Source organism: Rana temporaria, chromosome 1 (genome assembly GCF_905171775.1).
Source record: "Rana temporaria chromosome 1, aRanTem1.1, whole genome shotgun sequence".
In the NCBI taxonomy this organism is placed as follows: domain Eukaryota; kingdom Metazoa; phylum Chordata; class Amphibia; order Anura; family Ranidae; genus Rana; species Rana temporaria.
In genome coordinates, this window is record NC_053489.1 from 642,668,641 (window position 1) to 642,686,365 (window position 17,725).

Sequence of the window (17,725 nt, forward strand, 5' to 3'; positions counted from 1 at the left end):
CGCTGAGACAATGTGTTCTGGCAGTGGGAGACAGTGACTGATCGACAGAAGTTTTCCCCTTCTAGACAGTTATCACGAAGTGTCCAATTCGAAGATTTCCCCTCCTGGCTCAGTGGTACCTCAAAAAAGTTGGTCCATCCAACCCAAAAAATTTGTTTTACAATACATATAATACAGTTTATGGTAGCCAACCAACTTAACATGGTTATAAGTAGATGAAGTGTAGCAATCGGGTCGGGTATTCTGACCCGGTTGATCTCTGTTCCTCCAAAGAGCTGGATTGGATTATTGCCATCTGATGTCCATGGGCTGCTTCATACCCCCTTGTCGTTTAAAGCCCCACTCCAGGATTTTGAAGAAAAAAAATTACGACCCTGGAAGGTAAGTACTTCCACGCATGCGTCGAATCATTATGACGCATGCGAGGGAGGGGAGCGGACGGATTGATCCGGTGAGTCTGTACAGACCACCGGATCAATCCGCTGGTCCCGATTCAAGCGGATAGATTTCTTGGCATGCTAAGAAATTTCTATCCGCTTGAAATGGATCGGCCGGACGAATCTCTGCGGATAAATATCCGCTAGGCCGTACAGACGACCGGATTTGTCCGCTGGAACTGATCCGCGGATCAATCCCAGCGGATAGATCCGGTCGTGTGTACGGGGCCTTACAGTCTTGCTTGCTCCGGCAGATTTTACACCACATTGTAAAACCGGTTCCTGGAAGTATCTTCTCTTCGATGCTCCGTCTGGTAGTTGCATTCTGAGCATCGGAGAGAAGAGAAGAGTGACAGAAACATGCTAGAGTGACAAATATAACTATTACAGCTTATTGCTCTACCTCAATACACTTCAAGTGGAATTAAGATAAAAAAAAATAAAAAATGGCTGACAGGAAGGATTTTTATGACAAAAGATTTGGTCAGAGATAACAGATCCATTTTGGCCGAATGGTTTATTTAATTCATCTCGGCACCTTTGTAGATTGTTTATAGATAAAATAGATCTTGGCTGGTAGTGCGCACATACCTAGTTTTCTGGCCGGTGATCAGCACTGTAACCATTGCTTCCAGGAAACTGTCCAACAGTGTGAGGAACGAGTGCCTGACTGGGCAGAGAGCCTTTGTACATCAATCGTTTTTGTTTGGGACTCCGAGCCATTCACAGCACATACAATGTCCTCCCAGCGGGCAATCTAGTGAGGAGAGTTCTCCTTTGTCTCTGGATTGTGACTTTTGTTCCCTTCTTCCATCTCTTGTCAATCCGTTTTTTCATTTCACTATAATGTATTTCCCTCTCTGGACACTCTGAAAATCCATGTTGTTATTGCCAATAATAATTCAGATTTTTTTTATAGTGTCACACTCATCTTCTTCGTACAGACTGAGGGCAGTGCTTGTAATACGAGGGCACTTACGAAAGTGGACATAACTTTTCTTTATTACCGAACACTTCCTCCGTCCTCTTCTTCCTCCGTCCTCTTTCTCCTCTTCCTCCTTCTCATCCTTCTTCCTCCTTCCTCCTCTGTCTTCCTCCTTCCTCTTCCCCCTCCTCCTCCTCTTCCTCCTTCTTCTTCCTCCTTCCTCCTTCTTCCCCCTCCTCCTCCTCTTCCTCCTTCTTCTTCCTTCTTCCTCCTTCCTCCTCCCTCCTTCCTGCTCCCTCCTCCATCCTCGTCCTCCTTCCTCTTCCTTCCTCCTCTTTCTTCCTCTTCCTCTGTCCTTCCTCCTCCTCCGTCTCCTTCTCCTTCTATTTCTCCTCCTTCCTCCTTCTTCCTCCTCCTTCTTCCTCCTCCTTCCTCCCCCCTCCTTCCTGCTCCCTCCTCCATCCTTGTCCTCCTTTGTCCCCTTTCCTCCTCCTTCTTCCTCTTCCTCCTCCTTCCTGCCTCCTTCCTGCTCCCTCCTCCATCCTCGTCCTCCTTTGTCCCCTTTCCTCCTCCTTTCTCCACCTCCTCCTTCCTGCTCCCTCCTCCATCCTCGTCCTCCTTTGTCCTCCTTCCTTCCTTCCTCCTCCCTCCTTCCTGCTCCCTCCTCCATCCTCGTCCTTCTTTATCCTCCTTCCTCCTTTCTTCCTTCCTCTTCCTCTGTCCTCCTTCCTCCTCCTCCTTCTCATTCTCCTTCTATTTCTCCTCCTCCTCCTCTTCCTTTTCCTCATCATTTTCCTCTTCCTTTTCCTCTTCCTTTTCCTTTGGCTGTACTATTCCTTTTCCTTTTGGCTGTACTTTTCCTTTTCCTTTTCTTTTGGCTGTACTTTTCCTTTTCCTTTTGGCTGTACTTTTCCTTTTCCTTTTGGCTGTACTTTTCCTTTTCCTTTTGGCTGTACTTTTCCTTTTGCTGCACTTTTCCTTTTCCTTTTCCTTTGGCTGTACTTTTCCTTTTCCTTTGGCTGTACTTTTCCTTTTCCTTTGGCTGTACTTTTCCTTTTCCTTTGGCTGTACTTTTCCTTTTCCTTTGGCTGTACTTTTCCCTTTCCTTTGGCTGTACTTTTCCTTTTCCTTTGGCTGTACTTCTCCTTCTCCTTTGGCTGTACTTCTCCTTTTTCTTTTCTTTTTCCTTTTCCTTTGGCTGTACTTCTCCTTTAAGTCATTAATGAAGGAGGGGTGCAGGTTGTCCAACACCCAAAGAAGCCTATGGAATGTTTATTTAGATGACACCATTGACAAGAGCAATGTCTTTTCTTGGGTGACTCTTGTCAATGGTGTCATCCCTGTAAACATTCTGTAGACTTCTTTGGATGTTGGACAACCTGCACCCCTCCTTCATCAAGAACTCAATGACAGCACGGAGCTGAAGTGGTTAATAAAAAAAAGTTTTCACACTTTTGCATTACTTTTGGTACAGTCCTCCATATTTGGGATTGTGTTTCCCCAACCGTTCTAATTCAGATTCACATAGGGGGCTCAGTGACCATCGAGGGCTCATTCCCACCAAGTCATACATTTTCTCAAGGGCAGGCGAAATGCCAGGACAGCAGGAAGTCCATTGTCCTCGCAGTCTTTTCCCACCCGTTCATTGCATTGCTGCCCGCTGGAATAAGTCCTGCATGCTACATTCTGTGTGCACTGACCTGTGGATTGCCATTCAGGTCAATTCAATCGTAGTCTTTCAAAGACACAATGCATGTCAATGCTACACGTATTAATACATGCATTCTGATGGGAAGGAGCCCGAACTGCGCGGCCAACTGCCCTCCTTTGTGTATAGGCAGCTTTAGTAGATCCAAGAAAATGCATCTTAGTAATACTTTATTCCAGCTATATAAAGTTTATCTAAACATTCAATAAAGCTGAACTCCAGCCTCCAGTCTTGCACAGTTGTATTGGCTCCTTCCCCTGGACTGAAATTACTTACTCCGATTTCACTGCACACTGTGAGCTTCTCATAATGTGCATTAGAAGCATCGGCAAGTCAAATCCCTCCGAATTTATTGGTTGGAGGACACCCAGCGTCTTCTAACCCTAGACTGTCCCTGGCCCGCCCCTTTTCATTCATTGGCTTTCAGTTCCTTCAATCATGGAGGACTCAGCATTATCGAGGGTGGTCTGTATGCAAATACAGCCTGACTAGGAACACCTACTACGAGTCCAGACTGACATCCCTCAAGGCATCGTCCAGAATTTCTCCTAGGAACTAGCCCACTACTTGCATCAGAACTAAGGGCTCTTGGGAGGAGTATGTCAGTAGGGGGTGTGATGGGGGTGTGAGGAAGCCTTGCAAAGTACCCTGCTGGCCCCTCCCACCTGGTGATGTCACTGGGTCTAAAATCAGGTGTGTAATGAAAAAAAGGTTTTATTTAAGTTTTCATCAGCATGTTGAGACAACGATGTAAGTGGAGACTCTGAGGGAGACCCCAATGTAAATGGAGCTTCTGATGGGGACCCTGGTGTAAGGGGAGATTCTGATTGGGACTCTGATGTAAGGGGAGATTCTGATTGGGACTCTGATGTAAGGGGAGGCTCTGACGGGGACCCTGGTGTAAGCGGAGGCTCTGACGGGGACCCTGATGTAAGCGGAGGCTCTGACGGGACCCTGATGTAAGCGGAGGCTCTGACGGGGACCCTGATGTAAGCGGAGGCTCTGACGGGGACCCTGATGTAAGCGGAGGCTCTGACGGGGACCCTGATGTAAGCGGAGGCTCTGACGGGGACCCTGATGTAAGCGGAGGCTCTGACGGGGACCCTAATGTAAACAGAGGTTCTGACGGGGACCCTGATGTAAGAGGAGGCTCTGACGGGGACCCTGGTGTAAGCAGAGGCTCTGACGGGGACCCTGATGTAAGCGGAGGCTCTGGCGGGGACCCTGATGTAAGCGGAGGCTCTGACGGGAACCCTGATGTAAGCGGGGGCTCTGCCGGGGACCCTGATGTAAGCGGAGGCTCTGGCGGGGACCCTGATGTAAGCGGAGGCTCTGACGGGGACCCTGATGTAAGCGGGGGCTCTGACGGGGACCCTGATGTAAGCGGAGGCTCTGGCGGGGACCCTGATGTAAGCGGAGGCTCTAGCGGGGACCCTGATGTAAGCGGAGGCTCTGGCGGGGACCCTGATGTAAGCGGAGGCTCTGGCGGGGACCCTGATGTAAGCGGAGGCTCTGGCGGGGACCCTGATGTAAGCGGAGGCTCTGGCGGGGACCCTGATGTAAGCGGAGGCTCTGGCGGGGACCCTGATGTAAGCGGAGGCTCTGGCGGGGACCCTGATGTAAGCGGAGGCTCTGACGGGGACCCTGATGTAAGCGGAGGCTCTGACAGGGAACCCTGATGTAAGCGGAGGCTCTGACGGGAACCCTGATGTAAGCGGAGGCTCTGACGGGGACCCTGATGTAAGCGGTGGCTCTGAGAGGGACCTTGATGTAAGGGGAGACTCTGATGGAGGTCCTGGTGTGAGCGGAGGCTTTGGTGGGGACCCTTATGGAAACAAAGGTTCTGATGGAGACCCCGATGTAAGTGGACTTTGATAGAGACCCTGATGTGTATGGAGACTTTGATAGTGACTTTGATGTAAAGGTAGACTTTGATGTAAGGGGTCACTCTGAGGGACGGAAGTTTATTTGGAATTCATGTGCTTTGCGTCACCAAAGTTAATTTATATTTTTTTCTAAATCATATCACACCGATTACAAAGATCTCAAAGTAAAGCTTATTCATTCATTTTTAAATCGGATTTGTTCATTTATAAAACTGATCCCTGCCCGCTAATATTTTTAAAAGTATACAATGTGACCCTTGAACTATAAAGTTTGGAGATCCATAAGGGTTCTAGCTTTTTTTTTTTTTTTATGTGAAAATTAAAATCTAAAAAATAAACAAATATAAATTTAGCGGTGAATATAATTTGAGTATTACAAAGTGACTGTCCTATATTGATATATTGACCTTTTTTATATTCATCTCTTATTAATTGTATTTTCTTCATTTGTCTTAGATTTGTGCTGTTTGCCTGGAGGAATTTAAGGCCAAAGATGAGCTGGGTATATGTCCCTGCAAACACGCCTTTCACAGAAAGTAAGTACCGCTTGTCTGCGTCATAAGCATCGCTCGTTCACTAGGAAAAAAGATATTCCCGATCCTCGGCTTGTTCTGATTGGTCAATTTTCCCACGTAGTATTTGGTTCCCCTGTAGAGACCAATAGGTCCTGTGTGCTGCGGAGGAACTCTGATGCTCCAGCCCCCTCTGCGGCGTACTCGGCTTTATCCCATGGCTTGGGATCTCTAGGTGTGGGTTTGAGGGATAACTGTACTTTTTCAAAGCACTGTATTACGGCAGGTGGAGGACCAATGCAGAATTGTGGTGATGTGTATTGAGGTCAGACATCTCCCCCTAGTGGTCAGAAGAACCTCTGCACCACTATAAATCCTCTCTGCCCTAATTAACGGCAAACACAATTGAAACATTTCCTAGCCCTGATGCCACTGAACATACTGAGGTTGATTTACTAAAACTGGAGCGTGCAAAATCTGATGCAGCTCTGCATAGAAACCAATCGGCTGCCATTTATTTTTTTTGTCAAAGCTTGATTGAACAAACTGAAGTTAGAAGCTGATTGGCTACCATGCACAGCTGCACCAGATTTTGCACTCTCCAGTTATAGTGCCAGATTCTTAAAAGGCTTACGACGGCGCAACGCCATTTGCGGACGTGAGCGGAGTACGATGCAGTGAATTTACGACGTTTGTGTAAGCGTAAACTTGCCCCTGCTATATGAGGGGCAAGTTTACGAAGGTCCGTCGTATGGCGTCGGGTCAGCGTCGGCTTTTTCCGTCGTTTACGTCGTTTTCCTAAGTCGTCCGCGAATACGACTTTACGTCAATGACGCTCACGTCGGCGTCATTGACGTTTTCCGTCGTGAGCTGGAGCATGCGCACTGGGCTATTTTTATGCCCGGCGCATGAGCCGATCGTCGCGGGGGCACGCTTAATTTAAATACAAGCCGCCCCCTTTGAATTACGCGGCCTTATGCCGGGCCATTTACACTACGCCGCCGCAAATTACGGAGCAAGTGCTTGGAGAATACGGCACTTGCTCCAGTAATTTGCGGCGGCGTAGTGTAAATGGCTTACATTACGCAAACGCCGATTCTATGAGAATCTGGCCCATAGTAAATAAACCCCATTTTGTCATATCTGTTCAATAACTGCAAAAACATACCTTACTATCCTGCAGTGGATTTTAGCGGGCATGTGTCCGCTGGCATCCGATTCGGTCCACTAAAAACAAGAAAGATGGGGATACGTTCGCCAGTGGATCAAATGACCGTTGAATGGAAATGGACAGGCAGTCCATTTTCATCTGACCACCCCCTTGGGGAACAGCAGGCTGTGTCCATGTCTGATTTGCATAGTGGAGAGGAAACAGGCCTGTTATCCGCCTGCTCAGTGGGGATCAGCGGAGAGATCCCCCAATGAGCAGGCGGATCTGCTTGACGGATTGCTTTCTGTCTGAAAAGGGCCTAAGAAATGCTGTGTAAATTCTGGATTTTGAATGGTTGTGTAGAAAAAAGAGCTGCAGATAAACGGGTACAACGTATTTAGGAGGATTTGTTACATCTCTGTGTATCCCTTGAGGCCAGTCGCTGCACTGGGTGTATGTGAGGGTTTACACTAGAGCAGCACGTTTAATCGTTAAGAATCAAGATTTTGATTCTTTCCCCCCTTGCAATCTTAAAGTGGAAGTAAACCCTTCAATTTGATAGTTACAAAAACAGTTAACTTTCCCAGCATGCCGGAAATGCTAGCTGTCACATTTGTTTGTGCTCTCAACCAAACTGCCAAACCACCAATGGCTGGTTTCATAACAGGTCACATGTACAGCATCATGGCAGTTGCAGATTAAACAGAGGTCAAGATGGCCACTACCATGGCTGAAAACGATAGGAGGGATTACTTCCACTTTAAAGCATTTTTTTTTATTCTATGCAGAGTTCTCTGCTCAAGCCGACAGCTGTAAAGAAAAAAAAAACAGGCAGTCTGCCAAGTTTCACAACATTCCTCAGCTGCTGAGCCAACTATAAACATTGTAACGTTTTGTTCTTTAGATCAAAGGAATGAACTTCGATCTGTAAATGAGGGAAGTTGAACCACTTAAAGACTAAACCTTGTGCAGCCTCGTCAAATTTGGCTCCGCCCACTCCTTGGTGGATGCTGGCCAATGGGCTGCTACAGAAACCTGTAGCTCATGGGCCTCATATTCTGTCTGGTGGAGTATGGGGATAAGATTGTGCTGCAGACATATACAGGGGATTTAATGAAACACAGAATTTTTTTACCTGTAAAAACAATGGCCTGGATTCACAAAGCACTTGCGCCGACGTATCTCAAGATACGCCGACGTAAGTGCAAATGTGCGCCGTCGTATATGTGCGCCGAACCCACAAACTAAGATACGCCTAAAAATAGGCTTCATCCCACCGACGTAACTTGCCGGCGTAGGGTGGGCGCACATTTACGCCGGACGCATGGTGGCGCTGCCATTGATTTGCAATTCAAATATGCAAATGAGGAAAATACGGCGATTCACGAACCTGCGCGCGCCCGACGCAGGCTACGAGAGGTGCGCGTAAGTTGTACGTCCGGCGTAAAGTTAGGCCCCATAAAGGAGGTGTAACTCGGCAGCAGACATGTAAAGGTCTGCATCAGGGAACAGAAGCCGGACAATTTTACGTTGGACGTGTGTCTGGATGGGCGTAGATTACATTCATGGCGTAGGCAGTGATACGGCGTATCTTAGGTAGTTGTCCTGACGTGGTTGTGAGCATGCGCAGGGGGATGCATCCACGTCACCGCATGCGCAGTTCGTTAAACAAGCTTGTCTGGCTCTTAAACCATCATTTGCATGGGGTCACGCCTCATTTGCATGGGACAAGCCCACCTCCGCCTGCGCCTTCAAAACCTACGCCACGCCGACTCAGCTTTGGGAGCACTGGCTTCCTGAATTCAATGCTTGCTTCTCTGCGCTGCGTCGGTGTAACGTACATTGATTTGCGCTACGGCGGCGTAATGTGCGCCCGCTCTCTGTGAATCCGGGCCAATGTTTTCTCTTTTTTTTAGAAAGAAAAAAAAAAAAGACTACTGTAAACCTTTTTCTGACACTTGTTGGTTTCAAGATAAAAATCATAATTTTTTGCAAGAAAATTACCTAGACCCCCCAAACATTAATTACATTTTTTGGCAGCGACACTAGAGAATAAAAATGGTGGTTGTTGCAATATTTATGTCGTGCTGTATTTGCGCAGCGGTCTTTCAAGTGCTATTTTTTTTGGGGGGGGGGGGGGAAATGCACGTTAATGAATAAAAAAAAAACTAAACAGTAAAGTTATCCCAATTTTTTTGTATGATGTGAAAGATGATGTTACGCCGCGAGAATCGCGTGAGAACCATGGTCTTTATTCTAAGCAAAAAAAAAATCATTATTCTAATTTTTCCCAGAATCGTGCAGCTCTAATTTACACCCACTGTAAAATGCGTTAATGACAGGACTGGAACGCCAATAACGAATCCTTTTTTTCTCTCCTCTAGGTGCCTCATTAAATGGCTGGAGGTGCGGAAGGTTTGTCCCCTCTGCAACATGCCCGTCCTACAGTTGGCACAACTACACAGCAACCAGGAGCATGGACCTCCGCAAGGGCCTCTGCCTGGTGCAGAAAACATTGTATAGTTTACATACTACACCCTATGGGTCACCCAAACCAGAAGCCACAGATCTCATGTCTCCATCCTGCCCTCGCCGGTGGCGGGCTGAGATGCGCTCCGCTCCTAACATGGATATGTGGACTCTACAGTAACCAAAGCACTTTTCAATGCCTGCCTTGGGCGGAAGAGACACGGGCAACCAGGGAAGATGGCAGCAGTGTTTGGCCTTGGACGAGCACTTTACTATACCTAACAAACTGTTGCAATGTTTCTTTTTTATTATAAATAACTCTTTACTGGAAGCTTCACTGTGCCAGGGCAAGAAAAAGCATTGCCGATTGGTTCTAAAGGGAGAAGAAGGCATGGAAGCCAGCTGATCCTGGGAGATAAAATATGGTGTCACACTATGCAAAGAAGTGGTTACCATAACTGCACACGTCTGTCCGGCAATGGCTTTTTCCATCTCATGCCGAATAGTGTAACTGGAGTGCTGTCCTCTTTTATGTATACACCACGCCTGTACAAGTGGAGGAGGTTGTGTTGGGGGCCAAGTTCTCCCCTCGTACACACTGCGAAGGAAGCCATTTGTTTGCGCTCTACCTTCACCTAAACACGATGTGCCCTTGACATGGCAGATCCGGCCATTCCGCGGCCTGCCTTTCCCCCCCACAAACCGCGAGGCTGCCATTTTGTTAGCAGACGTTTCATGGTTACAGGTTCAGGCTACGGAAAGGCTGTATGAAAGGGGGGAGGGGGCGCGCGCTATCCTTTCAGCATGATGTTAGAGGTTGCCTGGCACTTTCAGGATCATGGAAGGAATTTTATGGGGAAGGGGGTGGAATTATTGAATTCTTGCCCATGTTTGCTTCATCTAAACTGTTGTATCGTCCTTATTGACGCAAGCTAGGTCACTTAGATAGTAAAGTCTGGCAGATTTTTTTTTATTAATGAGTGTTCTAGAAAAAAAAATAGAATTGCTACCACCAACCAATCATGATCAAGGTGTCATTGTGCCAGTGCCGGTTAGGAAATAGAAGGAAGACTCTGATTGGGAGTTTCAGCTTTTAGCTTTCTCCTGTATTTATTTAAGACTTTTATAAAAGGGGAAGGGTGGGTTGCCAAAATGGGACTCCTCTTTCCACTTTCTGTAGGATAAGTTTGTATTTTTTACCATCAATCCATTGCATTCTGATTGTATATAGCTGATGTTTGTTTGAGAACTCTTAAGGCTTAGCACTGTTCAAAACACTCAGATTGTAGATGTCAGATTAGAATGTGCTGTCTGGGGGTATCGGGTCATGGGAAAACTGGATAACCAAGCTCCTCAAATGGAGGAAAAGCGGAAAAGAGACCACCAGGACCTCCTACCGGGCAACTGTGCCTGGGAATCAGACAAATCCGTGACCAGAAACAGCGTGTATATCTAGATTTTATATATATATATATATATATATATATATATATATATATATTTTTTTTTGTTTAGTTGGTCACCTCTGCTGTTCATCTCAGTACCAATCAAAGTGGTCTATGTTCAGTTGGGTTTTTTGGTAGAGGCTTTTTCAAATGACACATTCTCTATATTAGTAGAAATTTCTTAGATCTATACATAAGGGAGGAAAACCAGATTAGCCTTCGTGAATGTGATTGTCGGTGCAGCCACACTTGACTACGTTGGCCTGACTTTTTTTTTATTTTTATATTATTATAACTTTTTTTATTGTTGTGTATGTAATCCCACTAAATCTCATGTATGCTTAAAGGCATTTCAAAAGTCATTTTCAGTATTACCGTATTTATCGGGGTAAAGCGCGCACAGCCGTATAGCGCGCACCCCCAACCTAGAAGGGAAATTTGAGGAAAAAAGAAAATACTTAGTTTGAATGCCCCTCGTCGGTGTCTTGCCCGGCGTCCATCGGCGGCCTTGTCCGTCTGCGGCCTCGGTGGTGTTCTCCCGTGCCATTTCTGAGCCGATCCCCGCTTCCTGCGCTGTGTTTGAACGCCGCAGACATATACCGAGCGCAGTACACTCGGGCACGATCGGCTCCTCTTGCATAGGAGGTGGAACAGGGCGTGACCGCGAGGGGAGCCGAGCCTGGCCAAGTGTACCCGAGTGTACTGCGCTCGGTATATGTCGGCGGCAAGGTTCAAACACAGCGCGGGAAGCGGGTATTGGCGTATATCGCGCACCCACGATTTTCCTCTTATTTTAAGGGGAAAAAAGTGCGGTATACGCCAATAAATACGGTATTTAAATTTACAGCTTTTATTATAATGCCTGTTATAATCTTGACATGGATGCCCTTATTTTATAGGGTGACAGTGCTCTTTCTTTGAATCCCAACTGTGCTGTTGCATGGTTGTTTAAACACGTTCTACACAGCTGTCACCATCGGGAAACCCGTCCTGAGAAATAACATGCTGCCATCATTGGAGTGCAGGAAGTGGCTGCAAAGAGACAATGGGATGTAAAGATTGCAAAGAGGCTGAAGCGCTGAGATGCAGCAAAGGATAAAAAAAAGGCGTGAAAACAAGTATTTTTTTTTTACATTTTAATCAGGCATTTGTCTATCATATAGCATACATTAGGGAAGATTTACTAAAACTAGAGCACTCAGGATCTGGTGCAGCTGTGCATGGTAGCCGATCGGCTTTTAACTTCAGCTTCTTCAATTAAAGTATTGTAAATTTTTATTTTTTTTTCTCCATTAAAATAATAAACATGTTATATTTACTGCTCTGTGCAGTTGGTTTTGCACAGAGTGGCCCAGATCCTCCTCTTTTTGGGTACCATGCTGGCACTCCTGGCTCCTCCCTCCTGTCGAGTGCCCCCACAGCAAGCAGCTTGCTATGGGGCACCCGAGCCGCTGCTGTGTGTGTCTATTGTCACACACTAGGCCAGGGTTCGGCCCTCGATTTCTCCATCTCCTGATTGGCTCACTGGCATAGAATGCATGAAGGTAAAAAACCTTGAGCCTTTACAAACACTTTAAGCTCTGACCGTAAAGACCTGGAAGCTGATTGGATTTTCTGCAGAACCGCACCAGATTTTGCCCTCTCCCATTTTAGTAAATCTCCTACAAATTGGCAATAAATTAGGGTTTACATATACTTTAATTTTGTAATTTTTAGTAAGAGGACTTATTCTTCCATATTTTACATGAACATGCAATGGTCATATTTGAGTGGAAGCCAGTTAGTTTACCATTATATTTTTTGGATTGCATGGGATAAAAGTGGAATTCCTGCTAGTCTTAAAAATGTTCCCTTCCCCCTCCTGCTATCTATGCTGCCTACCCTTTGTAAAAATTGCAGGAGCGGTGACTTTACTCGTAGGCTCCCATAGCACTGTCGTTCTTTCCTTTCCTCTGCAGCCGGCTGCTTACTGACACAGGGGAGCCAGAGCTGCGGGATCACATGACTGGACCGAAGCGTGTTGAAAAAAGGCCTACCCTGCCTATCCTTTGTAAAAAAAAAAAAAAAAAATAAGGATCTGTAGACTTTCTTTTTTTTTTTTCTTTTTAAGTCCGTTCACGTAATCCCGCAGCTCCGGCTTCCTTTGTCCGCTCCAGCTCCCCTGAGTGCTCAACTATAGCAGAGAATTCCAGGAGTGGTGACTTCACTCCAGGGCTCCCATGGCCCTGCCCCTCCTTCCTCTCCCCTGCAGCTGGCCGGTCACTGACACAGGGGAGTCGGAGCTGTGGGATCATGTGACTGGACCTCAGCGGGCTGAAAAAGGTAAGTATTCAGATCTTTTTTACATAGGATAGGTCGCAGGAGGGGAGGAGACCTATAATAAAATGGTTATGGTTAGGCAAGAATTTCACATTAAGTCTACCTATCTGCTGCTTTCTGTTATTTCCTTCAGAACAAGTTGCCTCTGAAAACAAATCGTGTTTTCTGCTTTGCAGTCGAGGCATCTTCACCCCCTGTTTGACTGGCTCTCTCCAAAGCCTGGTTAGCTGTGCCAATAACTGGCTTACCAAGCTTTTCCTGACCTCTTGCAGCTGTCAGAAATGATCCTGGGTAGACACCGCATGCGTCTGTAGCTGGGTGTAGAACCTCATTGAAAGGGAATCTACCTTATATTTTCAGAAAGTATTCAAGTTGAGCCATAGATGTAAAGTTTACGTGAAAGTAATAATTGATATGACTTTTTGGATTTTAGTCACATGCTGTGGCATGCGTCCATGTTTATATAGATACATATGCATAAAAGACAAAGCAGTCAGCATTACTGCTGAATTATTGCTTTAAAATGAACTTGTGCCTAGACTATGCATATTTAAGTAATTACATATTCTGAAAAAGCAGTAAAAACACTTTAAAACCTGTCCTGTTTCGCCTCATACCGAGGCACTGAGAGCTTATTTTGCCTTTAATTTCTATGGCACGCTCTCAACCTTTTAATGTTAACACCCAGCAGGTGTCCCTAAGCCAGCCATTCTCAATTAGGAATCTTTGGCGCCCTCATGTTCCTTGAGCTGTGGCTGATTGCCTTTTCATTTAGAGATGTTAAAGATGCCTTCATAGTTCCAGGGCCAACGCTACTTGGCAAAACAAACAACATTACCCAATTATCTTTTAGGCTGTCTGTAAGGTTGGCATTCTTAATGACCACCAATGTAGGGTAGGCTTTCTTGCCACTAACCACCAATATAATGTAAGGTAGGCATTCTTCCCAATGACTGCTAATGTAAGGTAGGATTTCTTGCCACTGACCATCAATGCAAGGTAGGCTTTCTTGCCACTGTTTATCAATGTAAGGAATGCCTTCTTACCACTGACCACAAATGTATGGTAGAAATTCTTACCAACGATCATCAAGGTAAGGTTTTCTTATCACTAGCCACCAGTGTAAGGTAGGCAATCTTCCCAATGACTGCCAATGTAAGGTAGACTTTCTTACTACTGACGACCGATGTAAGATAGGCATTCTTCTTAATGACCGCCTATGGAAGGTAGACTTTTTTGCCACTGACCATCAATGTAAGGTATGCTTTCTCACCACTAACCACCAATGTATGGTAGGCATTCTTCCCAACGACCATCAATATAAGCTAGGCTTTCTTACCACTAACCTCCAATGTAAGCTATGCAATCTTCCCAATGACCATCAAGGCAAGGTAGGCTTTCTTACCACTAACCTCCAATGTAAGGTAGGCAATCTTCCCAATGACCATCAAGGTAAGGTAGGCAATCTTCCCAATGACCATCAAGGTAAAGTAGGCTTTCTTACTGCTGGCCACCAGTGTAAGGTAGGCATTCTTCCCACTGACGACCAATGTAATGTAGGCATTCTTCTTAATGACCCCCAATGTAAGGTAGGCTTTCTTACCACTAACCTCCAATGTAAGGTAGGCAATCTTCCCAATGACCATCAAGGTAAAGCCTACCTTACCTTGATGGTCATTGGGAAGATTGCCTACCTTACATTGGAGGTTCTTACCACTAACCTCCAATGTAAGGTATGGTTTCTTACCACTGACCTCCAATGTAAGGTAGGCATTCTTCCCAAAGACCATCAATGAAATGTAGGCTTTCTTACCACTGGCCACCACTGTAAGGCAGACATTCTTCCCAATCACTATCAATGTAAGGTAGGCTTTCTTGCCAATGACCACTGCCTGCCAGTGTAAGGTAGGCATTCCTCCCACTGACCACCAATGTAAGAGCCATGTTTCTCATTGACCCCGATATATTGGTATGATATATAAGGGTTCCCTATGGCCTGACAATTGTTTTAGAGGTTCCTCTGGTTGTAAAAAAGGTATAGAAAGGCTGTTCTAAGCTTTATAAACCAGTTTAAACTGACTTTATTGATCTTTGACCATGAATAACTTCACAGTACAAACAACTAAATAGGTTAGGGCTTGTTTTTAAAGCTGTTTTACTGCTTGTTAGGAATATATAAATGATTTTAATGCCTATAGTCTGGGTACAGGTGCACTTTAAAATCGGTTACGCTAGAAGTCACCCAAGGAGTATATTGTTTTATTGGAAGATTGAATTCTTTCCATAGCACAATGACTGTGCCGTGCTACTAAGGAAGCACTGTGTGTACAATATATGTAATGAGTAAATGTGACTGCACCTATGTACATTCATATATCTATACATAGAAACAACTTGAAACATTCACACGATAGGCACAAAGACACATTTACATGAAGCTGATTTACATTTACAAATAGAGATTTGGTAAAAATCTAACGGTTTTAGTCATGATGACTTGACGGTTCCCATTGTTGGGTTGAGCTCCATTGTAGCACAACCAATTCCATTTTTATAGCTTATGACAAAAAAAAAAAAAAAAAAACGAAATAAAACTAACACAGAGCACTTAATAGTTTAAAGACGTGAGTGTGGCAACCTCTAGCTCCTCAGCTGAATGGTACCGCAAGTCCCAGCATGTCTGCGAAAAGCCTGCCATTGGTTGCCGCTGCATGATGGGACTCCCAGGTTCAGCGGTAGATCTGTGGGTGCCCCACATCAGTCAGAGTTACAGGTTTTTGTATTTATGAATTTATTTTTGGGGATAAGAATGTAACTAGCTTCTATTTTTTTAGTTTGATCTCTCTTCTTTCATAAAGCATATCTCTATCTGTCCTGTCTGTAGTAATCCTGTAGTTGCCTACCAACTGTAGAAATGGTAAAAGGCGCATTCCAAAATCATTTTTGTGACATGGCATCCCCCATCCTCACAAAATGGCCAATCTCAACACATTGAGTTGGGGTGGGTATGTCAGTTGCATTGTTCATGCTTTCAAATGGATTGTAGATGAAGACAAGGAAGGGCAGAGAGAAAGGTTTACTATAATGTTTGTACTGGGAATTATTTCCATTCCAAGTGGTGATGGATGGATGGACATACAGTAAATATTGGTATGAAAGACACTAGTGCTGTCTGAGTGTTGTAGGGAGGAATGATAGATCAGTTGGATAGGGACATCTTGTACATTGCTGGCTATAGATGATGCATACCATTGCTTAAGAACGTTCTCCATAAGCATACATACTTTAATCCCAGTTGTATGAAATAATGCATCCTTCCAACATTCTATCCAAGTATCTTTTTTTTTTTTCTATCTTGTAACATTTCCTTTAGATCCTGATCTCCAAGGACATTTAGCTCACACATTAATATTTATGGTGTGGTGGGGATGCCATACCTTCTACAACAGCTTGCATGTCATGTGATCTTAGGATATTTGTATAGTTCTGTTTGAGAGTCAGCTAAGTGGTAGGAGGATTCTGGGAAGTTCAACCCAATAATCTACGCAGTTCTAGTGCAGAAAATTAAAATTTTATACTGTGCAAGAGTAATCAAAAATCTCCTCTCCTAAAGCCCCGTACACACGATCGGATTTTCCGCAGACAAAGCCTCTGACTTTTGTCCGAAGGGCGTTGGCCAAAAACTTGTCTTGCATACAAATGGCACACAATTGTCGACCAACAAACATGAACGTAGTTACGTACTACGTAGTTTTTCAGCTCTTTAGCCACCCTTTGGACACCTGCTAATGTTGTGTTATGGTGAGCATTGCTTCCCAGCATGCGTGTTTGTTCTTTGGACTTTTGTCACACGCTCGGAAAATCCGACAACAGACCATTGTTGGCGGAAAATTTTAAAGCCTGCCATCCAACATTTGTACGTGGAAATTGCGACAACAATTGTCTGATTGAGCATACAAACAGACGGATTTTCCGCCAACAGCCTGTCATCACACAATTCTCGTCGGAAAATCCGATTGTGTGTACGAGGTTTAAGAGTTATCAAAAATCTCCTCTCTGTCTACAGACTTTTTTGAAACTGTTAAAAAAAAAAAAAAAAAAAATTCAGATGGGCACTTAACATATTTTTAAAGAAAATTTAGAGTTTGACTAGATTTTTTAACATTAAGCATACTGTGGTTTAAAGGGTCTCTCCATCCAAAAAATAGATAATGTTTATATTGAAGTTTGTCCTTCTACGTCCTCAGTGAACGTTCATTGGTCATCGGACTAGTACAGAATTTTGAGTTTTGGCAAAAGATGTTTTGCGATGTCCGTTTTTTTTGTTACCAGTGTTCAGTTCCTGTTAGGTGATGTTTGACTTGTGAAGTACAGTATTACAATTGTGCAGTATGCTCTTACATGGGAGGGATTATTGCATGTATGTTTTAAACAGCAGGCTTAATTATACTGTTGGGTACAATAATTGTTCCTGAAAAGGCAGTCAGAAGTTAGTGAGGTCATTTGCACATGGATCAGGTCTTTGTGTAATTATAAGATTTTGACTTATGAGAATCCAAAGGGCCCAGAATGGCTGACAACTCAGAGCTAATCTAGGAAGGCGAAGAGGGAGATTGACTAAAACCGGTGCACACAGAATGTGGTGCATCTGTGCATAGTAACCCAGGGCTTGACAAATGTGCTTGGAATCTAGGAGCCAGCTGAAAAAGTTAGGAGCCAGATTTTTTTTTTCTTTTAACGACAACAAAGCTTTAATTTCAATATAAAAATTTACCAATCTTAAATTTACACAGAAAGACAACTAGAACCAAACATAATATTATATATGAAAAAATATAATTTATTACGAAAAAAAAGGTTGTAAAAACAGGCAG

General features: G+C 44.6%; 1 protein-coding gene, 1 long non-coding RNA gene and 1 other non-coding gene across 4 annotated transcripts in view; all 3 read left to right on the forward strand.

Moving 5' to 3' along the window:
- The window catches only part of RNF24 (ring finger protein 24), a 211,443-nt gene extending 201,301 nt beyond the window's left edge, over positions 1-10,142 (forward strand). For both annotated transcript variants that reach the window (XM_040335486.1, XM_040335484.1), the window contains exons 5-6: positions 5,413-5,492; positions 9,003-10,142. In XM_040335486.1, coding sequence (XP_040191420.1) covers positions 5,413-5,492; positions 9,003-9,141 — 219 coding nt within the window. In that variant the 3' untranslated portion in view covers positions 9,142-10,142. The remainder of the gene's footprint in view (positions 1-5,412; positions 5,493-9,002) is intronic.
- On the forward strand, positions 7,586-7,719 carry LOC120925406. The gene has a single exon (XR_005746680.1). It is a non-coding gene; the product is annotated as a small nucleolar RNA SNORA5 (small nucleolar RNA).
- Positions 10,143-12,183: 2,041 nt separating the features above from the next.
- Positions 12,184-15,435, forward strand: LOC120924525. Its single transcript, XR_005746377.1, has 2 exons — positions 12,184-14,275; positions 14,585-15,435. It is a non-coding gene; the product is annotated as an uncharacterized LOC120924525 (long non-coding RNA).
- Positions 15,436-17,725: the final 2,290 nt, after the last annotated feature.